Source organism: Mixophyes fleayi, chromosome 4, assembly GCF_038048845.1.
Source record: "Mixophyes fleayi isolate aMixFle1 chromosome 4, aMixFle1.hap1, whole genome shotgun sequence".
Lineage (NCBI taxonomy): Eukaryota > Metazoa > Chordata > Amphibia > Anura > Limnodynastidae > Mixophyes > Mixophyes fleayi.
In genome coordinates, this window is record NC_134405.1 from 311,833,506 (window position 1) to 311,858,987 (window position 25,482).

The following is a 25,482-nucleotide window of genomic DNA, read 5'->3' on the forward strand; positions in this document are numbered from 1 at the left end:
AAATAATTTGCAGCAATTGTATCTTTGGGGTTTATCGCGACAGGTACTGTTTCATTCAACACATGAGAAGCTCTGTACCCACCATGTGCTATTAATTATTTTGACGTTAAACTGTTCTGCTGATCACCCCAAGGCTGTAACTAGGGCTGTGCGAGAGGGGCGACCACCCAGGGTTTAACGCTGAAGGGGGGGCCGCAGTTTATGAATATTGTAGGTAATCAATTGCTGAAATCTTCGGTTAAGAAGTTCCCCTCTATGATAAAAGCCTTTTATGTTAAATATTATACGGTACTGTATTGGCCATACTGTCTTGCTATGTTGAATACTATTGCTATGGACTGTGCTAAGCTCAGCACTGTGCAACAATAAACCGAAAATCCTAGCAAGAAAGAAGTACAGTAATTAGTACAACACGCTTCCACTTCATGCGCAATAGTAGAGTGTGTAAGCAGTTTCTTCTGTAACTGAAAAAGAAAGGTGCTATTTTCTTGTTCTGCTATACAGACAACACCTCGAACTTGTGTTAGTGAAGTATGGTAACGTCGCATAACTTTGGGGTCCTCAATGTTACAGTTCCAATAAGAATTGAAATGAGAAATACACATTGAAATGGCCTCTTATAGAGCCTGATTCATTAGGGAGAGTAAAGCATAAAGAAGGAGTAACTTTGCACCTGGGCAAACCCATGTTGCATTGGAGGGGGAGGTTAATATAAAATGTGACGGCAGATTTATGTGGTTGGGCATGTCCTAGATCAACTCTCAATTTCAGTGTACAAATAAAGATATCAAGTATTTGTGTGCTAGATGAAAAAACAGTATTTAACTTATATGCAAAATAATAAACTAATTTGCACCCCTTGCATTGTACCATGGTTTGTCCCAGATAACATGTACACCTTTTTTAACCTTAGTTTCCGTAATGACTTAGGCCCATAATGTGTTCCATTGTCCCCTAATTATGACATCACCAGATATGTATTTACATTTTGTAAGACGCACTGGTGGAACTTGAGGATATTATTGTCCAGTCATGGATTACCTCACGATAGAAGGTATACATTAGTTGAACCATAGAGGGCTGTCATATAGCCCTCAAACCACCACTAAATTAAAAGACTTTAGTTGATTGGAGGTAAACACTCAGAAATGTAAATGGTACACACTACATCTGCGGTTTTGTTAGTTGTCGTCTTACCTTCAGGTCCCTGTGCACCACCCCCATCTGGTGACAATGCAGTACAGCCTCTAGTATCTGCTGAATGCAGTGACTAAAAGGGAAGCAAATAAAATATAGAAAACAAGTACAAGAATGAAATACAGATAAAGGGGCTAATTCAGAGCTGAACGAAAGTGTAAGCGTAACTTGCGATTGAAAGAGTTTGTAATCTGTCGGATTCCATGTTGTGACCTCGGCTTGTTCTGGACACTGCTGTTTGCTGATTGCCCTGACCTCTGCCTTTTTATTGGATTCTTCTTGCTTGCAACCTGCCCTGACCTTTGGCCTGCCCCTGGTTATTCTGATTGTTTCAGACCCACAAGCCTTGGACTGTTCCTGGTTTAGTCTATTGTATTCCAGTTACTCCTACTATTCCCTGTGATAAGGTTTCTGTACATAAGCTCCTACTATGCTGAGTTTAAGACCTGGGGCTATCCGAGTACCTGTGAGCATAAGAAGCTCTACGGGAAAGACAGATGCTAAAGAGAAAGACCTCTACCATCTGTTCTGGGACTTCATGGCAGTACCATCAACCATGATACTTATTTCTTCTATTGAACACAGTGGAATATCCCATGCAAGATCCCCAAGTCCCTTCAATCCATAAAGCCAACCTCCTCAGTTAAGCCCTTCGTGTGACCTCCAGCTTTAGCCGCTTAAATCCTGATGGCCTCATAACAATACATGTGGCATTCTCCTCAAACCTGAACTAATAACAATATAATTGCAAAGAGAGTGACAAACCCCTAGTACACCTGAAGTAGAGGAACGTGTTACATAATATTACACACTAAACTTCATATGTTTCCTGTAATATCCTGTTGTCACAAACTTACTTGCTCCTGTGCTGCTGATTTTTCTGCCTCAGCACTACCTGGTTGGGCCGTCACATGATTGTGGGTGGGAGGCGGCATATACAATCTGCAGACTATATAAAGCTCACCTGGACACTGCAGCATCCTGTGCTGTTTCTGGTGTTTCCCTGTGTATGACCTTTGGCCTGGTTAACCTCTGCTCCTGGATCCACTGCTGCCTGTGTACCTGTGAATCCAACCCGGCTATCCTTATTTACTACTCTTCTGCCTGTGCACCTGTGTATCCGACCCGGCTATCCTTATTGACTACTCTGCTGCCTGTGCACCTGTGTATCCGACCCGGCTATCCTTATTGATTAAGCTGCTGTCTGTTCCCCTGTGAATCCGACCCGGCGACTCTCCTGAGTGTGGTGTGTCCTCAGTGCATTCGACCCGAAGTTCCACTGTATACGGCTTGAATTCTTGTGTATGTACTGTGTTTCTTTAGCTAACTGATCCTGCTCTTCTGTGCCGTACTACACTACCTCTACAGAGTGTATTCTCCTTATCCACGGTCTATCACCTATCACATCAGTGGGCTAACCTAAGGGCCTTGCGACGGTTCTTAGTGGAGACCGGGGGTTCGTTTGACTCCGCAGCCTTAAGAAGGCCAGCGCTAACACTGTCTGATAGAAACTCTGAGAACCATAACACCTGTATCATTATGTACTAGCATATAACACCAAATGCTCGGCTATGATGTCATACACTGGTCTATATTGTTTTCTGAGCCCATATGTTAACATTGACAGAGTCAATATGTGTTATTGTGTGAATCTACAAGCTCCCATTTATTAAATGAGTATGAGTCTAGATATACCGGTTATAATCTGCTTTCTATGGGCTGCATGGCGGGTGAGTGGTTAGCACTTCTGCTTCACAGCACTGGGGTCATGAGTTCAATTCCTGACAATGGCCTTATCTGTGTGGAGTTTGAGTGGGTTTCCTCTGGGTGCTTTGGTTTCCTCCCACACTCCAAAACACATACTAGTAGGTTAATTGGCTGCTATTAAATTGAACTTGGTCTCTCTCAGTCTGTGTGTGTCTATATTAGGGAATTTAGACTGTAAGCTCCAATGGGGCAGGGACTGATGTGAATGAGTTCTCTGTACAGCGCTGTGGAATTAGTGGTGCTATATAAATAAATAGATGATGGTATGAGTTACAGACCCTTTTTAATAATTTTTTTAAAATTGACCCCACAATCTGCTCAGGGTGTGCATATATTTCACATGTCAGCTATTGAGTCTGACTGCAGGGAAAAAAAATAAAAATACAAATGCTGCAACGACCTTTGGCATTTACTGTACACACTAACCTGGCATCTGCTTCACTATAATATTCCCTGGCAACGATATCCTCAAACAGCTCTCCTCCGGTGACCCTGCCGAGACACAGTATAATAATTTGGTGCTAGGAACAGACACATCTTATAAACAGTTCAGACATCATTTGTCAAGCTCAATAATGGGTGAGTGGGTATCTCACACAATGACAAGCTTTATTCACTCTCACTATGACCTTGTGCCATCCATGCCCTAAAAATAACTTTAGATCTGAATTTGTGTATGCAAGACCATTTGTGTTTCAGGGTTTGTAGCTTCCAGGAAAAAGTGCGACCTTTTGTATTAAAGAGGTTTTACACATTCATGACACTTGAATGTATTGATTTGTACATACCCTCCTGGGACTATTTTTGCCTGTGTTCTCGCACTGTGTTGACACATCACTCAGCATCGGCACTGAGAGCTGGCGAGTAAGACCAGCTCGTCACCACACGTTTCTTATTTTGAGATCTGTCCTGGCATTTCATGCCGAACAAACCTCAAAATGCACACAAAGGGCTCCTATGCGCTAAAACCATGCATCTGTGTTCTGTTCCGTTCACCTGGCAGTCAGTGAAGCAGATAAGCACCTAGTCGTAGCTCAGATGGAGTTTGGAATATACTTAAGAAGAGTGCAAGATCCATACATATCGCAGGGAGAAGGAAGGACGGAACGCAGATAGAAAACAATTATGCATCTATGTTCTGTCCTGCATTGTACTGTGTCCATTTATCAGGCTTTCTATCTCCTATGTCCTCTATGGTCATTATCGCAAAGTGGTCACCTTTGACATAATGACCAGAGGATAGAGCACAAGATGCGGTGAGGGATCTGAAGATCCCTCTACCTCAATGCTTTCTCCCAGAATGCAAAATTACACATATGGTTATGTACGCCAGTCTTACCCATACTTGTCAACTCTCCCGGAATGTCCGGGAGACTCCCGCATTTTGGGTGAGTCTCCCGGACTCCCGGGAGAGTATGGCAATATCCCAAATCTGCCCACTTCACTAGGAAGTGGGCAGAATTTGGTCCAAAATGCTGCGATTCTCCGGGAATCGCAGCATTTGGCCCCGCCCCTGGTGTAAAATGACGTGTTTGCAACATTGCGCCACCGGGGGTCGGTCTAAAATGACGATATTTGAGCACCCCGCCCCCCTCTCGCCCACCTTCCCCGCAGGCTCCCGGAAGCCAACTTTAGAAAGTTGGTAAGTATGGTCTTACCGTATGTGTAATTGCCTTTTTGGAACTCATTAAATTGCGGTATATAACAGTCCCCATAGACATCTAAAAAATGCAAAGCAGCATTACGATATCTGCTCTGCTGCACTGCTAATAAATGTGCACATTATTAAATGTGCGTCGGTCCTGAGGAAAACAGCCGTTCGGGGGAATTGAATGAAAAAAAAACCAATAATAAATAGGCCCCTAAGTCCCTTGCATTGTTCATAGGGATGTTCTAAGCACCATCTGAGATGCATTTCTACCCTGTTCAACTTCAGGTTCAGCAGAGCACAGATAGAGGAGCAACAAAGGGAAGTCAACCAAGTGCATGCATCCTTAAAACAGACTTTTGAAAAGTTTCAGTGAAGTACAATTAGAATAATTGTTTTATTAAACTGGGTACACCTAACCGACAGAACTCTTTGAAAGGCTTGCATAAATTTCAACATGAAATACATTAATTACAACATTATTTATTCATTGCAATTTTAGTCACAGAACGTTACATGCAAATTAGACAGAACACGCAGATTGTGAACATACATCACATACTTACAGATCAAACACCAGATAGTGGTGTAATTCCTCAGAGATACTGTCATGCAGTCTCACTGTAAAAGAAGGGGGCAACATAAGTGTATGCAATTAAATGAACACAGCCTCTATTAAATTATGAAGGAAAATAAATATTTATGGGATTGTAATTTGCATTCCATTACATTGCATATTTTAGACATCAGGTAATGAGATTTTAAAAAATCTGATTTTCTGTGCTAATAAGTGTGTCTTTTTTAAAATATTTACATTTCAGTTGAATATATGAAACTCATTCTAGCAATCAAACAAGATAGTCTATTAACATAAATGTAAAAGTCTATATATAGGAGAAACACATCCGGTTTTACCTCTTCCATTCTGTGCCCAGTAAAGATTATCGAGCCCCCGCAACTAAACAGTACTGTCCCAATGCTGAGTAGCACTGGGCCCTCATGGTACCCCTGGGCATTGGGTACCAGGGTAATACTGTAAAGATACAATGCAAGCACTTCTGGCACTACAAGTACCAGAATGCACTGACAGCTGATGAGTGTTCCTGCATGTTTTCACTTGTTCTTATATGCAGTGCACTCTATAACTTGTAGTGTCATAAAAAAATCCAATCATTAATACCCCCAATAGGAGTATATCCATTAAGTAATGCCCCGATAGAATAAACAGTTTGTGCCACCATAAATTAAAAAGCTGTGCCAATCATAAACTGTGCAACTGAATAACATACCTCCCAACATTTACGTTTTCTAAATAGGGACACTACCACACCGCCCCTGCCCCCCGGGGGCATCTCTAGTCCAACTGAAGCACTGAGTTGTCCTCAACCCTCCTTCCCTCTCCCAAAAAAAACCCTTGAATTGCTACTTGCACCTGCGAGGCTGTGTCGCCTAAATCGGGATAGCTGTGAAGTATGGAGTAAGTTAATTTAAGGATCTCTGCTTGGAGGAAATGCTGTGGCTTTACCTGTAAAATAGGGAACTACTGCCACTGCAGGGGGTGTGGTAACTTTGAGGCCCAGTGTGAAAGGGGCCCAGAACCCCTCCCCCTCCCTCCCTGAAGCTCAGCTCTGCTCTTTGGAGCATGTCCAGTGAAGCCCCAAAAGAGGCTTTATAACACATGCGTTGGCCTCCATGCATGCTCACATAAGCAGAGTGGGGCTTCTTCTGAGTATTTGCCTCTGGAGGGGTGGATCAAAATTGCCAGGCCCTCCTCAAAATTTTGCTATGAAGCCTGACCATGCCGTGTTCTGCCCCCGGTCTCTCTGGCAGGGTGGGAGTTTGCCACATATGGGGATGGAACTATCTTTTTCATAAGGCTCAGTACCGTTTATATAGTATATAATCTCTATTCTTCCATCCTTTACCCTTCTCACTCCTTTTCCTGTGTTGTTGTGTTTGGTGTTCATTCACTGGTGTCTAATAAAGCTGCTGTTGAACTTCACTCTAATAATAAATGTTATTGTTTTCTATTTACAAAGGTATGTGACTAGTAATTTTTAATTAGTTATTATTGTTTTACTTTGGCAATCAAGCGCAGTCCATTCTTGTTTCGCTGTTGAACTACATGCCTGTCTCTGGAGTCCCGATATAAAATGACAAGTGAGGCTGTTAGGATGAACGCGCTTAAAGGGCGACGGTGTTTGTAGCAAGCTGAACAATTACCTGAAGGGGTTAACATAGGTTTGGGCCCGACCAATGGTAGCTCCTGTGGGAGGGTCCTTGATTGAATATAGCAGGCTGGACTTCCTGGTCTGCCTCACTCTGCAGCACGAGATCCCACCCACCCACTCCTCAGTTTAAGTATTTTATGTGTTTATATTTGCTGTAGGAAGGCCCTGCGTTCAGCGGCTGTATAGTGGGTGCACAGGTAGTTGGCCGCAGGTCACTGTCCCCTTAGAGGCACCAGTAACTCCTTTTTGGTCCTTCGGTGAGGAGGGTCCCTGTCCGGCTCGGTGAGGGAGGACAGCGTGAATTTGGAAGGGGCAGTCACTCTGCCGCCAATTCAGCGCACGTAATGTTGGGATGTGTTCCCCTTTGGTTTGTGGACTTACGGCGGTTTGCTCCAGTCCCCATGTGATCTAGTGGTATCAGCTTGAGAGCTGTTTCGCAGGGCCCTTTCTCCGCCACCATAGGTTTAGTTTAATACAAAATGATAATAAAAGTCCTTCCATTTTTAGCAACTTATACATGTCTCCGTGTATTTATTTGCATGCAAATGTTTAGAGTTTAAGGTTGATGTGAAGTTTATGGGAACATACACAGTGAGCCCTTTAGTACCTTCTCCACTCCTAATCCAATAATCCTGTCTCACAAAATAACATCTCATTTCTCTAGATCAGTACAAAACAAGGCATACTCGTGCACCTAATTCACGGTTAGGAAGGAGTAGCCCTAATCCGCCCAACACCTCCAATTGGCCATTGCAAACTTTTGAACCAATGTAGATATCATCATTTTTTCCCACCAATTCATGAACTTCCCAGTAAACCATCTGCAATTTAGCAAAAGTAGGCATGTGATGTCATAAGAAAGACCAGTGTGGTTCATAAATAACCCTTAATGTCTGTAATCTGTAGTGCAAAATATAGAATGTAGAAAGCATATAGAAGAGTGCAGTCCACGGGGATTAGAAAGGATTTATCACCCACACAATAGGCGAAGATATAACATTCTGCACAGCATGCTAAAGAAATCCTATTCTACAAGAAGCATTGAAGAATGTGTAACCTACAGAGTTATAAATCCTAATTCACACAGTAAAAGATGGAGACAGAAAAAATAAGAAAAAAAACACATTGTAAGATTTGTCTCATTCTTAAGATTCTGCAATTGCTCTAGACAAATATTCCATCCTCTACCTAACTATCGACTGTTCATACTCCTACTAGCCCTTAACCATCTCCGAGCTATGTTTTGAAATTGTGATATGGCCACACTCCTGCCAGAAAGGATTGGCTGATGCACACGGCACCCTTTACGGCTGCTATGTTTTGCAGAGTGGAGGTTAATGGGTCATACCACCTGACATTCCAGCAGAAGGGGCAAAAGTCCTAACTGGAAGCCGGACAGTTCATTAGAATCAGGCCGATCCTGCCAAAATCAGGGCAGTTGGCAGGTTGCCTTAAGAGGTTTTATGACACCAGGGGCCTGATTCATTAAGGATCTTAAATGAAGAGGATTCTTATTTCAGTCTCCTGGACAAAGCCATGTTACAACGCAAGGGGTGCAAATGAGTGTTCTGTTTTGCACATAAGTTTAATACTGACTGTTTTTTCATGTAGCACACAAATACTTGATAGCTTATTTGTACACTGAAATTTAAAGTTGATATGTGTGTGCTACATGAAAAAACAGTCAGTATTTAACAGTCAGCCGCGCATGCTCCGTTTCGGCAGCACTGTACGATACAGCAGCTGCAGCGCTGTAAAAGAAGCGCCCATGTCGGCGCTGTATACAGTAGAGCACTGCTGCGGACGCTTCTTTGACAGCGCTGCGGCTGCTGTATAGTACAGTGCCGCTATGTAGGGCACTTTTTTAGTGGAGGGGAGGGGTTTTCTGGAGACCCAGAAACCCCCCCTGCATGCGCCCCTGTTTCCTACCACACTGCAACAATAGACCCAAGTAAGGCATCGTAGCACTAAATGCAGAAAGCACAATGTAAAGAGACAGGTTGGACAATACCTTTAAGTTATACTGTGTGTGCTTAATATAAACATTTATATGAAGGTATGATTTATTTATCCCCCCATTTCACCTGTATGATCCACTTGTGCTTCAGACGATGTGTGACATGGAAAGCATGCACTGTTAGCAGCCACAAAGGACCACACTTGATAAATACTGCACTAGATAACCACTGTCACTGCTACTTATTAACATGATCTGTTTATTAAGAAAGAACAACTGTACTATAGAGGTGTTCATTTAGCTGAACTCTTGATTATGTAATTGCAGCTCTACTGAAATCTGATGGTTTCCTTTTTAACCCTCTCGACTGTGGAAAACCCCACACTGTGAGGGGAGGACAGTGTAGGAGGGGGACTCCATACAACGACAAGTTAATAGCAATGTTTGAGACAATGAACAACGAGGGAATACTGGTCTATTTCTGTATGCTGACATCCAATTGCATGTTCTAAGCCTGGCAATTAGCTTTCGATGTGTTAATTGTAGCCTAATTCTCCCATCAAACACACTACACTTACAAAGCAAGTTGGACCAAAGATCCCCCCAGGAAGAACTCTGGTGATTGCAAAACATCAGCTCTCGAAACACATAGAAAAATTGGAACATTCTGTCGCTGTGTTTCTATTTCCAGTTCATTTTCCTAATCACTCGGCTGTACATCTCTCCATTTCGCTTGTTACCCTTTGCAATGACTAACATTTGCATTTTGGAGGCTTTCAGGCGTTTGGGGAGAAGGCGTCAGAGGGTTTAAGAGCTTTTCATTGCTTTTTACTGTAACTAAAAAGGTTCTAAGTAAGACTGTACTCTACAAATTGGTCCCAAGCTGATTGTTTCACTAATGTGGAGGCGGATTTTCCCACTTAACATGTTAGACAATGACAGTAACCCATCTTTTTCAGAGACGAGGCGTGTGTAGGTGTGTGTGTGTGTGTGTGTGTGTGTGTGTGTGTGTGTGTGTGTGTACGGGGGGGATAATAATGTCAAGCATGAAAATCAAGTAGGTTAAGCAAATTAAAAAAATGACAGAGGGATATGAGATGAGCTGCAATATACGGTGGGCTGAGGGGATAGGGAATAAACTAGGCATGAAACTTTCTAAATGTCCTCTGGTTACAAATTCCCCTGCCACTCCTTCCTTCCAAGCCATTCCTTCTTATGTGTCATACAGTATAAAATTATCTGTGCATGATCTATGATCTCCCCCACTGGCTCACACAAGTGTTTGCTTGGTGCCTTAATTTAGGCGGATTTAGTATTCTGTCGAATGTAGCTGTGTAATATATATATATATATATATATATATATATATATATATATATATATATATATATATGTCAAAGGCTGCATAGTACTTTGCTGAACAATATCCCCTAATAACAGAAGTGTTTACATTTAACTAAATATGTCCACCATGGCAGGGGCAGAATTCTGTATCGCCAGTTCAGTAGGGACCTAACGATGCGGATGTATCCTCGCGGTTCTCCTGGAGCCTGTTCTGAAAATGCGAAGCTGGAACATGTGCCCATTGCACATATGCTGCTCAGAAGAGGGGGGTGATGTGGCACCTGTGGGTGCGGGGGGAATCTCGCGGAGGCCTCAGAGTAGAGGCACATCCAGGTTCCATAGACATAGGCAAACCAAGGGGGGAGGGAGGGGGTTTCCTAGTGCCTGGAAACCCCCCTTCAAGCCAGGAGCACTGTATAATTGAGGTGGCTGGACCTTGCTCCTGCTTCATGCGGCTCTGCTTGAAAAGGGAGAGCTACTTGCACCTAACAGTAGTGCACGCAGCATTGCCCGTGTATATGATGGGGATAGGAAGAGTTGGAGAGCAGCCAAGCACTGTATAAAATTATAGCCATGTCTCCATGCATGCTTGTCACGCCCACTGGTGGCATGGTGTGGAAACCCCCCATCTACAAATCCTGCATTTGCCCCTGGTAGCGACTGCACCCGTGCTTCTTCCGCCACTGCTCTGTGCGCTATTTCATGGCTCATCAGCAGTTTGCCATGATAAGACGAAGGTGCTTCTCTATATAGTCAGTTAGAGTGCGATTGAGAGTCTGTCAGACGTGCTTTGCAGAAATGCATTGTGTTGATCGGTGGATTCATACACATAGACCAGTGATGCCACAAGAGACCTTAATGACATTTTGAGGATTTTGCTCTGTATTATATTCCTTTAGGATAATATCATGAAGATGTGAGTTGTGGCTCTAGCCTCTGTAACACAGTGGGTAGGTTATATTCTAATTAATCTTAATTTTTAACAGAGCTGTTGTGGAATGTCAGGTTTCTTATGTAGCTTCTAGGTTCAGTTGTGCCAAGATATATGCACATAACTTAAAAATAATACAAAATGGGTATAGCAAAGAGGTGTGTCTAGCAACTGTCTTTCTGCAGTTGAAGGGAGCAGACGGGTTGTCTGTGTGCTCCTGAGTTTTAGCTGCTGTGCTCCAAGGTCGAAACCTATGACTGTTTGCAGTCCTGGGCCAAGATCTGGGCTTGATGGGGGAGAACTCCTGAACCGTCTCCCGGACTTCCCTCACATCATCAGTTGAAAAATAAAGACTCAGGGCTTAACTGCTTACAGCAGGGAGAAAGACCTGGACCACTTCTCTGACTTCCTGGTCAGCGGTACGACTAAGGTAAGGCTAGAGGCGGAACTAATGAGCTGGGGGCCCCGCTGCAGGCCAGAGGGAAACTGGGCACCCAACCATCTGCATCTGCCATGCAGTGGGCCCTATTATTTCCATGGGCCCCGGTGCACTGCACCTGCTGCACCAATAGTAGTTGTGCAAGGATATGACTATCATTGGTGCCCACCATTGGCAATGCTTCACCTAATCTCAATACTGAGTTGGAGTCAACAGCAGAACTCCCACAGCCAGCAGTTACACAGAGGTACTTGCAGTTAATATTGACTGTGGTTTGGGACTTAAATACTGGAACTAGTTATCTAGGAGAGATTCTGATTCACTGCTAGCCATACATTATAATCCTTACATGTGTGCAATATTCCTGTTGCTTATTTTGCTTGGATTTACACTTGGCATCCATTCTGTACTATTGTATATTTATTTGACTGTTATACTTTTGACTGCATTTTTGTGTGCTCTATATGCTGTTAGTAAAATAAAATTACGCTGTTTAGCTTAATAATTACTTAATGAATACTTTGCAACATTAAAGCCTGTCATTAGGATGTGATATATTACTCCCATTTATAATTAAAATATCTTCAGCATCTATTTATTTATATAGCGCCACTAGTTCCGCAGCGCTGTACAGAGAACTCATTCACATCAGTCCCTGCCCCATTGGAGCTTGCAATCTAGATTCCATAACATACACACGCACACACACACACACACACACAGACACACAGACCGAGAGAGACTAAGGGCAATTTAATAGCAGCCAATTAACCTACCAGTATGTTTTTGGAGTGTGGGAGGAAACAAGAACACCCAGAGGAAACCCAGGCAAACACGGGGAAAGCATACAAACTCCACACAGATAAGGCTATGGTCGGGAATCGAACTCATGACCCCAGTGCTGTGAGGCAGAAGTGTTAACCACTAAGCCACCGTGCTGCCCACATATGCAAATATGTAGAAATATTTCTCACTTTTTTCTTACATATGATAGCTATTGTGTATATAGACATATATTTTTGGTGGGAGAACCCTCTAGCACTGTCTATTTTGGTTGATCCACAGTAGGCCATTAACCGCACACAGTTCCAAGCAAACACAGCCCTGAGGAACTGCAAAGACTTAGGGCCTGATTCATTAAGGATCTTAACTTGAGAAACTTCTTATTTCAGTCTCCTGGACAAAACCATGTTACAATGCAAGGGGTGCAAACTAGTATTCTGTTTTGCACATAAGTTAAATACTGACTGTTTTTTCATGTAGCACACAAATATCAACTTTAAATTTCAGTGTACAAATATGCTATCAAGTATTTGTGTGCTACATGAAAAAACAGGCAGTATTTAACTTATGTGCAAAACAGAATACTAATTTGCACCCCTTGCATTGTAACATGGTTTTGTCCAGGAGACTGAAATAAGAAGTTTCTCAATTTAAGTTCCTTAATGAATCAGGCCCTTAGTTACCATTGTGTTCTAGTGTGTCTGGAGCAACGTAACAGCCATTAGTGCCGTCTATAAGTGCATACAATGCAGGAGTGCTGTGAAACACCCCATTAATGTATCGGAGCAAGGAAAGTCAGTGTTAATGGCTGAGCAGCTACAAAATGCACCTGTGGCTGATTGATGTGAAGAACTCGGCACAAATGCAGATATCCCAGGAAACGTTCCAGCACCTGAAGTTCATCTCAGCAAGAGGGTTTGCCTAATTGGATACAGTCGCAACAAATGCCAGGTACTCATTTAAGGAGAGATTGTCAGCAAAAACTATTATGTACTGTAAATGAAAACAAAAGTGGCATTGACACCTTCAGACTATAGTTTGCAACATGAAGATTGCTAGTTACAAAATAACTAATATGCAGATAAATATAATTGACATTAATATAACAGTATTTCTGGTTTCACAATTTAGGCAATTTACAAAGTAGACTCAAGCTTTACTTCCTGCAGACATTTTCAGTATCTGTACTATTAGAAGCCATAAATCAACTCTGGGTAATTTTAATATTCAATTTGATCAGAATTTAGCTTTACAGAGAAAAAAAAAAGGTTTTCCCCAAACGTTGTGCCTCACTCCAGTATGTATTTTGTCTTGTTACCGTTTACGATGATTTGTTTACAACCAGTCTGCGGTCAGGCCCGGCGCTCCCATTAGGCAAGGTTAGGCACTTGCCTAGGGCGCCGGGCTCTGGAGGGTGCCTGGAGGGCGCCACAGAATTCTAAAATACTTTAAAACTGTGCGGCGACCGCTGACCATACCTGTCACGGCCGCCGCACAGCATTCAGATGGACGGGGGGGGGGAAGAGGCTATTTTGTCACCACCGCCGCCTCTCTGCTCTGTCTCCTCCCCTCCACTTACTAGTGTCAGTGAGTGGAGGGGAGGAGATGGAGCAGAGAGGCGGCGGTGGTGAGACAAGGTAAGGAGAGGAGGGAGGAGGGCGGCGATTTTTGCGCGGGGGGGGGGTGGGGGCGCCACTTTTTTAAAAATGCCTAGGGCGCCGTGGACCCTAGCACTGGCCCTGTCTGCGGTAATTACAATAGGAGGAGCTACAGGAAATTAAGTAACCAAAAGGTATGGTTAGTTAAAATGCAGCCCCCTCTTCCAAGCCTCCCCCAAATACATAGGCATAGAGGCATTCTCATTTGAAGTACCCAGAGTTGGATGTGTGATGCCTTCTGGATTACCACCGTCTGCCCAAGAATCCTCGCCAATGCTAGCAGCTCAGACTATATATAAAAGGGAATCCAGGCTAAATTAGGGATGGAAGAACGTTACAGATTCAACAACAACAGTGTCCCCATCCAAGAGACACAATGAGGTTCAGATACAATGGATAGGAAAGTGGAACATCCATACAAGGACAGATGTCATTTATAAAGTTATGTCAATGAGGTTTAAACCTACTCCTGGGTATGGTGTCAGTTTAACGCAAGAACTGTGCAAGATTTGGGTACAGGCATTTGTGTGTAGGGGAGCGGTTTGAGGCCATCCCCCTACCACAGACAGACACTAGTCTAGCTAAAAAGTTATGGGAATGTGTAAGTGTTATTGTGAACAATACTGCATGAGCTTCACATTTGTTCAGGGTGATGTAGCATCCAGTAGGAAATGTTACTCAAGGATCCACATATATTGGAAAATACAGAATCTAGATTTACCCCAGTCAACATAATCAATGCTTTAAGTAGGGAATGAGCAGGCACTTTAGTAATGTTTCCAGTGCAATTAAATACCCACTGTTTCATGCTATCAGGCATCTGGTGGAGTCATGTGTGCAGATCAGGAGTAATCTGTGCAGCTATTTAGGCCAGGCCTACGCATGTGTCCTGAGGAGTGGCAAAGTATAGAGGCAGCATTCCTCACGTCACCCAGAATCTGCTGGGTTGTAGTAAGCAAACCAGACAAACCATAATGGGCCTTCTCATTGAAAAAAAGTATCAGAGGGGGCTTATGCCCATCGGACCCTACTACTTCATCCCCATCAAGGGTGGCTGGGGATATTCCTAGGGAACAAGTTGCTGGAATGAATGAGCCTCAAACAAAAAAAAAAAGGAAAAATGTTTAATTATAGTTAAGTCCATAGTAGCTTTATCTCCATTACCAGGCCCAAGGACAGGAGAAGTACCAGAGGCCGTAGCAGTATAATATTATATTTTTTACTATCATGGTTAGTAAAGCCAGGCTGCTTGGTATGAAAATTAAGCACTTCCCAGGCCACACTGGGTTGATAACAGGTAGTTCTAGATAAGGTAGGGTATTTTAGGAGGGATATCCCTTTCTGAGGCAATTGAGTTTTCCAATCAGTTTATGCTGTCAATGCCTCTGAATATGATCAAAGAAGAGAAGTTGAGGTCTATGGCGCTTAAATTCAGACCTCCTCTGAGAGAAGCCAATAAGCCAGTTTCTAACCGTTTTCTTTCCGGATCTTTAACGGATATCTGCATCATAGAGATACAGTGGGGGTAAAGGGTTAAAAGAAAAATATCCAGCTCTTCCAAGACCTAGCAAAGAGAAAGCAACTCAATAAGAATGGAATGTATCACAATGCTGCATTATATCAGCTATGAGTGTATTTTGCCATCATCTGTGCACACAAAAGGCCTACAGTGTTTGCGCCTGAATCCTGTGTCACGAGAAATGTCACATACCTACAAAGAAAAGAATACTGAGAATCATCAATTCTGTCTTGTTCTTTGCGAACATTGTTCTCAAATTCAATTTTAGTAGCCTGTTTCTGGAGAAGTCACCTTTGTGTTTATAGGGTTCCCGTACTGGATGTTCCCCTTTTCAAAGGCACTGTGTAAATGGTGATTTAATAAAGGATAAATAGGATAAAAAAAAAACACCAAATATATATATCAGCTTATTTTTCTTTCTTTCATGATCCACTGACCCTAAGGGATTGCCCAGACCAGGTATTGAGAACAGGACTCAGTTGGTCAATGAAGTTGAGAATCACCTTAAAGATGGATATTGTTAGGTTTATCCTTTCATGGGAACCTAAACGTTATGCAGAATCAATGATTGTAGATGAAACTATGGACCGCACTTTCATGTAATGTCCCTTTAACATTCAGGTCTATAAAGATGTATCTCATGCTGTAGTTATCCCTGTTTTTTCTGCATTAAATTACCACACGCGGTAATAAGTGATTCTAATTTGAGGGTTTGTTATCTAGTTAGTGCAGTTGTAAGGTATCCCCCTCCTGCCAGGTGGTTCAAAACATTTTAGGTGATGTGATAAAGATTTGGGGGTATATTTACTAAACTGCGGGTTTGAAAAGTGGAGATGTTGCCTATAGCAACCAATCAGATTCTAGCTGTCATTTTGTAGAAAGTACTAAATAAATGACAGCTAGAATCTGATTGGTTGCTATAGGCAACAACTCCACTTTTTCAAATCCGCAGTTTAGTAAATATATCCCTTGGGCTCTTGAGAATCTGAAGATGGACTTGTAGAACTCCATAGACTACTTATTCTGGTTCTGGGTATGGTTTTTCTCACCTACTCTTTTCCACCACCTTAGGTTGTGGATGAATTTTGTGCATTTCTAAAGGGCTTCATGCAGGAATCTGTCTTTGAACCCCCTAGAGTCAGTTGCAAATTTAATGTGATGATACTGATTAGGAATAGTATTTGTGGTAAGTAAAACAACTTGTAATCAATTCAGTGTATGTTTATTTTGGAGCAGTGCAATTGAGTAACCTTTTTTGTTTGTTCCATCAACTCAAAACAAAATCTGGGGTTTTCGGTAGAGTTCTAAGAACCCTCTGAATTAATAGGTTCACGTTCTAGTTTAGAACTTTTAAAAAAGTTCAAGGGTTAAAAATGTTTTAGAACTTTTTAGAACCCCTTGATCATCATCATCAGCTATTTATATAGAGCCACTAATTCCGCAGAGATAAATATTGGTTCAGCCAACAAAATGGTTTCCTACAATATGTATATGTAATAGATATACTTTAAATTATGATTACTGTTGATATTAGTATAATGCAACTTGATGTTGCACTTTATAGATCCTAAAAATCTTTGTGAAGGTTCATTAAAAATCACTGAAACCTGAACACTTTTAATCTATTTTAATTTACTGGCAGAACACCAAAACAATTTACACACAGTACACAGCAACTAAATTAAAATAGATTATTATTATTATAATCTGACATTCAAAGCATCACTCGCTATTGAAGGCAAGCAACAACATTAAGGTTTGAACATTGCGACTTGTACCATGTACAATGGTCATTTCACACATAACAGTATTCATTGAATATACATTCATAGAACACTTTTATAAATGTTCTTTTCTGGGTGCAATTGTATTTTGAAACTATTAATTATAATATAAAGGATTTAAAATGTTTCAAAAGATTCATATAGCTGAATGACTCTTGGGGGTATATTTACTAAACTGCGGGTTTGAAAAAGTGGAGATGTTGCCTATAGCAACCAATCAGATTCTAGTTATCATTTATTCAGTACATTCTACAAATTGATAACTAAAATCTGATTGGTTGCTATAGGCAACAGATCCACTTTTTCAAACCCGCTGTTTAGTAAATATACCCCTAGATAATGCGTAAAACAGCAGTAAGACTTATTATATAATAGACTTGATCTGTATATAAAGAACTGTCCTCTTACTTCAATTAACTTCAGTAGTAGTTTTTATATAAGAGGATATAGCTTGACCCTCCGAACTAGTCAATAGTACCTTTTCGTTATCACCTTAAAGTATTCAGATATGGTTAATAGACAATGTTTATTATGACGCTCTCGCAGTTGTATAATTACATGACATTGCAGGACAAAAGAAGAAATGAACAACTATGTGGATGAGACACACCTGAATTACTTGTATGGAGAGGTGTAATTTACTTGTAATGACATGTATAAAGTTGGGACTTCAATGTAAAGTCTGATCCAGAGACTTAATATTGACCCAGACAAAATTTTACTTTTATTTGATACCTTTTAAAATAATGCCACCATTAAAAAGCAAGATATTAAAAACATGAAAACACATAAAAGTATGTAAAAATATATAAAAGCTACATTTTGTAATTTTGATAATAAGATTGATAGTTAACTCTCTGTTTCAGAATTTACAATGAAGTCCCAACATTATACCTGTGATTACAAGTAAATTATACCTCTCATTACAAGTGATTTATACTGTAATAGATTTTATGTCAGTCAAGCACTAGGATATTGGTAGCTGGTAACAGTGGAAAGATGCCCAGGAAGTTTGGTCAGTGGAGCTGCTGTATTTTGTTTAATATTTTCACTAGAAGAATTGGTTTTACATCTTTTTGGTCACTCAGGGGCCTATTTATGATGCCTGTCGCTGCTAATTGCTTATCTCACCCCTCGCTATGCCAGTATAGGGTCCCTTTGCGCATACGTGAGCCAACATGCCAGCTTGTGCATTGGAACTGGAAGCCTGAACTTAGGCTTCCACTTCCAGATTCGTTAAAGAAAAAATAATAATAAAGTTTGACAGAAAAAAAATTGTAAAAAAATAGATTTAAAAAAAATAACTTTATTAAAAAAAAGGAAACATGCTTTATTTTGCTATTTAAATATATATATTTTTTATCTCTACTGTGACTCTGTTGTCGCCATCCTGTACCCGCACTGACGCTGTCCTTGATAAATGGGCTACCCAGCTCTTTGCATGGTAAGCTTTGCCAGAGACCCCTGGTAAAGGTATCAATATCTCCCATCAACATTTATGACGTAGGCAGTACCTGGCCAAAAAGGACATCCCACCAGAACCAAAACTAGACACTTTATTGTCCTGGGCAAGAGAGAACACTGGTCCCATATATTGTGATAGAGGCAATATTAGGTGAAAAATGGTGGGTGGGGCTATAGCACCCTCCAACTTTCTCCTCAGACCCTGGCAGTTCTTCCCATTGTGGTTTGAGTCTCACTAAGTGGAGACCAGGCGGATGAAAAGGTGATGGACGTGAGCTGGCTGTACCCACCCACACAGCTGCAATATAATAAGCATATTATAAATCATAATCATACAAATTAAAAAATGTAAAAATGTAATACCATTTTGTCGCCCCTTCTGTTTTGCATCATTGGTGGAAGAACATGTCACACTGCCCAGCCATGCCCATATCTCACCAAACACACCCCAATTGGTTATGTCTATGCCCATAAGCCAATAGGCCACATCACAGAAATCAGGACAATCCTACAAAAACCTGGACAGTTGAGAGTATACACAGTGCCGGTTCAAAGCACGATCAACAAGTACAGCCACGCAGGGCGGCGAGACCTTGCACAATGCCTATGCCAGTGCCAAATGCCAATGCCAATGCCTGCATAGGTCAGGCATTGGCAAGCGGGGCAATTCAAGCTACATTCAGACCTGGCAGTCAGACAGTGCCTCACTCCCCCTGTGATGCAGCAAGGAAGGTGCCAGGTTAGGGACCCTACCAGTTCTGCTAGTTGTGTGTGTGTGAGGGGGGGGTGTTTGGGGTAGTGAATAAAACTTTTCACTGCACTTATCCTTAAAGAAAACATGCACAAGTTTGAGAAAAAAAAAGATATTTATGCATTTGCTTAGCTAGGACATTTATACTTGGAACACAATGTATTTCTCAGGGGAAAAATTGTAAAGTGCCCAGTAATACCAGTGTGTTTTCTGCATTTAGATTTAAATACACCTATTAAGTGTTATTAGTATCAACAGCAAGCGGTAAACAGTTGTCTAAAAATGCTACTTGTCAACAAAATCATGCCATTTAAAACCACTGGCAGTTCCCCAAGACCATTTCTGCGAGAGATGAACTTAGCTGTGGCTCACATACAATAAACTTGCAGAAATCTCATTATTAAAGGAGAATACATTTGATGTTATATGGTGACTTAAAAAGAAAATCTCTTTTCTTGGGTTTTTTGTTTTTTTTTTAGAAAATTAGGACCACTTTTTTCCCATCTATTAGATGCAGCGTAAAAATGCTCTGTCTCAGTATATTTACTAAACTGCAGGTTTGAAAAATTGGATATGTTGCCTATAGCAACCAATCAGATTTTAACTGTTATTTTGTAGAATGTACTAAATAAATTATAACTAGAATCTGAATCGCTGCATAGGCAACATCTCCACTTTTTCAAACTCGCAGTTTAGTAAATATACCCCTTAGAGTTAGAGGGTAAGAAACCTATTTATTAAAGTAAGACTTACAGCAAAGATAAGTGTATTTTCACCACTGGTTATCACGACAATACAAAATAGTTATTGGCACAATTTTTGTCAGTGCGATACTCAGCTGCTATGGGAAATACTTGTCGCTGTGAAGCCCCTGCTCAGCTCTACTGAACCCACGCACACATGGAACTGGAAGCCTGATTTGAGCTTCCAGTTCCACTGTTCTAATATATTCTGTACAAACTTATTTTATAGGACAAAGAGATTTTCTATATAGATATATGCAACAGATGTTCCATTCCTGAACAATTATTGCAGTGTGGCAGGGGGCATTATCCTTCTGAAAGAGGCCACTGTCATCAGAAAATATTATTGCTATGAAGAGGTGTACTTGGTCTGCAACAACGTTTAGGTAGGTGCTACATATCAAAGTAGCATCCACATAAATGGTTTCCCAGCAGAACAGTGCCCAGAGCATCACACTGCCTACACCGTCTTGCCTTCTTCCCATAGTCCTTCCTGGTGCCATCATTTCCCCAGGTATGCAATGCACACGAACCTGGCCAACCATATGATGTAAAAGAAATGTGATTCATCAGACCAGGCCACCTTCTTCCATTGCTCCATGTTCCAGTTCTGGCACTCACGTGCCCAATGAAGGCACTTTTGGTCATGGACAGGGGTCAGCATGGGCACTTTGACTGGTCTGCAGCTGTGCAGCAAGCTGCAATGAACTACAATGAACTGTATGTATGCAATGTTCTGACACCTTTCTATCATAGCCAACATTAACTTTTTCAGTAATTTGTGCTCCAGTTGCTCTTTTGCGGGATTGGACGGGCTAGCCTTCACTCCCCAAGCACACTAAATGAGCCTTGGGTGCCCATGACCCTGAGCTTCCCAAAGAATGTGTTTGACTACAGAAAATGCCGGTATAAGGTCCCTAGGGTATGAATGGAGAGAGCAGGGTAGGCTCCATTTATAAGGCCCATTTTGACTTTTCCAACCAGCTAACAAGATGCTGGTAATCGGGATTTGCACCATCAAGGTTCTGATAAAAAGCTGCTAGGCAGTTTCCTCTGTCTCTTTGAGGCATGGGAGGAGGTTGGATGCCTCCTGAGAGACACCATATATAGTGATCAGTAAGTTCTGTATTTAGCATGTGTGTGTGATACAAGGTCCTTCACATGAGAGAGGGTTTTGCCAGCAACAATAGGCTTTTTGCCCATTAATAGCTGAATGTAATGGTGGAAAGACTGTGAGACAGATTAGTATTTATTATATCCTGTATACATTGTCAGTACATGATAGATAGCTATATAAAGTATCTGTATTGGCTCCCACTGGAAACCACGATGAACTTTTAGAAATAGACGTGAGAGAGGTCTTCACCTATAGAAAGCTGCCTTTGCTGTAGAAAGCAATGTTTTCACAGATACTCAGATGCCCCCAGGACTGAAATCCGGCATAGTAAAAGATTATCTTAGGTTCCAGATAGCAATGAGGTATAGAGACTGGAGTACTGTACACCAGGTGGTATACGGAAGGCAAACCAGGAAAAGATGAGGGGAGGCAGCGAGCAGGGATAACCGTGGACAAGCCAGAATGTTGGGGCAAGCAACGAGCAGGAATAGTCCACAAAACAAGCCAAGGGTCAAGACGGGTAGCAGACAGAGAATATCTAGGAACAGGCAAAAAGTCAGGCAACAGGTAATCAATATATAATTCAGGCTTCACGGGGTGCAGGCACAAACGCTGTAACCATCAAATAGGCTAAACATTTCCTGTTATTTAACATATAGAGAAGGCCAATCATAACGCTCCCTAGGAGCGAGCCCCCAGCAACCTAATAGGGCAATTGCATTAGATCGCCTAAAGCAGAAACAGCGTCTCGGCAGACTAGAAACCAGCGGTGGTGAGTAGAGCTGCAGCTTCTGACAGTATCTAGAGAGAGATCTAGCTATAAATAGTTTAGAACAACACAACTGTGTATAGCCAACATTCCATCGACCTTCATTCATTTGTATCAAGGAGAGAATGGGATACATGTGTTAAAATCTAGATAATAAAGTCAATAAAAAAATAAAAAAATAAAAGTATAACCATATGGCATTAGTAATACTTATCTGAGGTAAACAAAAAAAGCCCACAAAAACTATGACTGACACTCAAAGGTATTTTTATTAAAAATCCTCTCAGTACTTGCTCTTCAGTTTTGAGCTTTGATATGAGAAAATACTAATCAATAATACATGTAATAGTACATTTTTCTCTAGAGAAAAATCTCAATGGAAAGATACTGAATCAGATGGTGATTAAAGTCAGTCTAACCACTTCTTATATGATAGGAGTAGACCTTGTTTTTTTAAACAATTTATAAGTGATTTATGAACTTCAAAATATGTGAGCTCAAATAGCATTCAGCTTTGTGGAAGTGCTCCTAATTGTCAGCATTCTGTATAACACAGATCATACCCACAATTCACATTCTGCTTTTTGTAACTAAAAGGCTCTGCACAACCATTTGTGGGTTTGCAAAATGTGCATTATAGGTAGATATAATCATCATCATCATCACCATTTATTTATATAGCGCCACTAATTCTGCAGCGCTGTACAGAGAACTCATTCACATCAGTCCCTGCCCCATTGGAGCTTACAGTCTAAATTTCCTAACATACACACACAGACAGACAGACATAAACACAGACTAGGGACAATTTGATAGCAGCCAATTAACCTACTAGTATGTTTTTGGATATAATGTTTAGCGTTTCTCTTTTCTCCTAAAATACTGCTCAGTTAAGCCTCATTTAGTTCTTAAATCATCAGAGTAGGGAGACATTTTGACCATGCATGCTGGGGGGCAGTGCACATGGGCCCGTCAGTCTGGGGGGCCCGGCAGCAACCACTTGACTTGTAGGCCAACCCAGCACCCACAGTTGTCCTGGCATGCGGGAAGGGTAGACCAGGGCCATGGCTTTATTGGGGGTGGCCCTGATTTTCGTGATCTTTCCTGCTGGCCAGCCCCTCATGCAGGATCCTGCATGACTGGTCTCTCTCCCAGTCTGAGCCTAGGATGACTAGGCTGACAGGCGCTAATTGAGCAAGTCAGGGCAGAGGGCTTATCTTCTCTAATGGTTCACCTCACCAATTTATTATTCCCCTCCATCACTCCTACCTGTTACTTATTTTCCAACCCCTCCCTTCCAAGTCAGCCAGAACCCATCCACCCCAATTACATATGGGGCTGGTGCCAGCTCACCATATGTTCGGAGTCTAGGACAGTATTATAGCTCTGTGGATCAGCTAAGTATAATGGTGAGGTACTATGTATTGTGTGTGTAAGAGGGTAATAATGTTATTTGTGTATGGGTGTGTGTCAATGTAATGTGGGGACTGATAAGGGATGTTAATGTAAAGTGTGTGGGGATGGAATTCAGGTTATGTAGTCAGAATATTAATATAATCTGGGGGTCTTAATGTAAAGTGTGTGGAGAGGGTATTCAGGTTATGTAGTTGGGCAATTAATGCAATGTGGGTGCTATAGCTATTAATGTAATATGGGGCTTTAAATGTAATATAGTGGCAGTATTATTATAATGTGGCTAGTGATGTGGGCTATTTATATTCAGGTGTGGTTGTCAATGTAATTTGAGATCTCTTTATTAAATGTGGGGGTTATTAATATATTGTAGGGGCTAATAATACAACGTGGGTTCTCTCTATAATATTTTAATCATGGTGCAAGCTGTGGGGAAGCAGGCCTATTTATTTAATGATATGCGCAAACAAACATAGCCATGTTTAGTTATCAACTCCCAATAACCACATCTTATCTGATCAGAACATGTAAAGTCCTCCCACACTCCAAAAACATACTAGTAGGTTAATTGGCTGCTATCAAAATTGACCCTAGTCTGTGGTTGTCTGTCTGTGTGTGTATGTTAGGGAATTTAGACTGTAAGCTCCAATGGGGCAGGGAGTGATGTGAATGAGTTCTCTGTACAGCGCTGTGGAATCAGTGGCGCTATATAAATAAATGGTGTTGATGATTTCACTGGTGAGTATGATCATTTGAATATCAGTGCTTACTCGCATTTATGGACGAATCAGTTTATTTGTGACATCAGAATGAAATTTAATCTCCATCAAATTGGGATGGATTTTATTTTAAAAAGGCATATAAATTAAATATAGTTTTTTTTTAAATTCATTTTGTTTCCATTATTATTAGTTTTTAATTAAATAAAATAGTTCTCACTAATTTACAACTTAACTCCCAGAATGACTGTGATTTAAATTGATCTGGCTTGTATTCACCATTCAACCAATCACAAGTAATTTCCCATACACAGTAAATCACATTGCAGCCATTTGATTGGTTCAGTGACTATTAACACCTCAATTAAATCAATAAGAATTTATTTTATAATAAGGTGGTGAATGAGGATATCGGGAACTATTTTAAAATTAAATTAAATGTGCTTAATTAAACTGTTACAATTATGTGTTTTTATATTATTTACACAGTATTAGAATAATGAGGAGTGGTCTTAGAGACCTCATATTTTATGAGGCCTTTCTGACTACAAACTACTTGTTATTTCTTAGGGTTTCTGTGACTGGATCACTGATAATTAACTTCTGGTATAAATTTATATAAAGGAAATAGCGCAGGGTGCTTATTTATATAATTGCACATGCACTTATTTTTGATATTGTGTATGTTTTGGTAAGGGAAATCTTTGATTTCTGAGACCAGGGGAAGAAATGTGTTTCCTGTTTAAACTTGCTAAAGGAGATGCATTATTTCTTAAGGTATATATCTGATACAATAAGCCTTTGTGGATGGAAGTCTTTTATGTGTTGTGATGTGGCAAGTGGCTTGTTTGGGGTTTGTACCTTTCTTTGGGAATGTGTATTCTGGACTGTCTGAAGAGGAGCCCCATGCTAATTAGATCTTTTGATATGTGAAGGTCCAACATTGAAGGCAGGAACTTTAAATTAAGACTGGCTCCTAGATTCTCTGCATCTGAAAACCAGATGCAGGACATCACAGCATCTCTAGAATTTCATAGATAAGTGTAAATATTGTTGGCTTTGCAATGCATGTAAATCCATGTTTGTGTTAACACGTTGCATCCTGATTCTGAAAATAGCCTGTGTCAAAATCAGTATAAAAAGCACTGTCTTTCACACCGAAATGTTCTTCTTGTTTCATCTGACTTGATCACTGGTACCTTCAACCAGTGTGAGAGCAAATAAACATCACTTGCTTCAAAGACCTAC

The 25,482-nt window shown here is 41.1% G+C and overlaps 1 protein-coding gene across 5 annotated transcripts in view; it reads right to left on the reverse strand.

Annotated features, from left to right (window-relative positions):
• The window catches only part of CAMK2A (calcium/calmodulin dependent protein kinase II alpha), a 180,873-nt gene that overhangs the window by 50,955 nt on the left and 104,436 nt on the right, over positions 1-25,482 (reverse strand). For all 5 annotated transcript variants that reach the window (XM_075210047.1, XM_075210045.1, XM_075210050.1 and 2 more), the window contains exons 4-6: positions 5,179-5,233; positions 3,391-3,456; positions 1,198-1,270 (exon numbers count right to left, since the gene is read on the reverse strand). In XM_075210047.1, the coding sequence (XP_075066148.1) occupies positions 1,198-1,270; positions 3,391-3,456; positions 5,179-5,233 (194 nt within the window). The remainder of the gene's footprint in view (positions 1-1,197; positions 1,271-3,390; positions 3,457-5,178; positions 5,234-25,482) is intronic.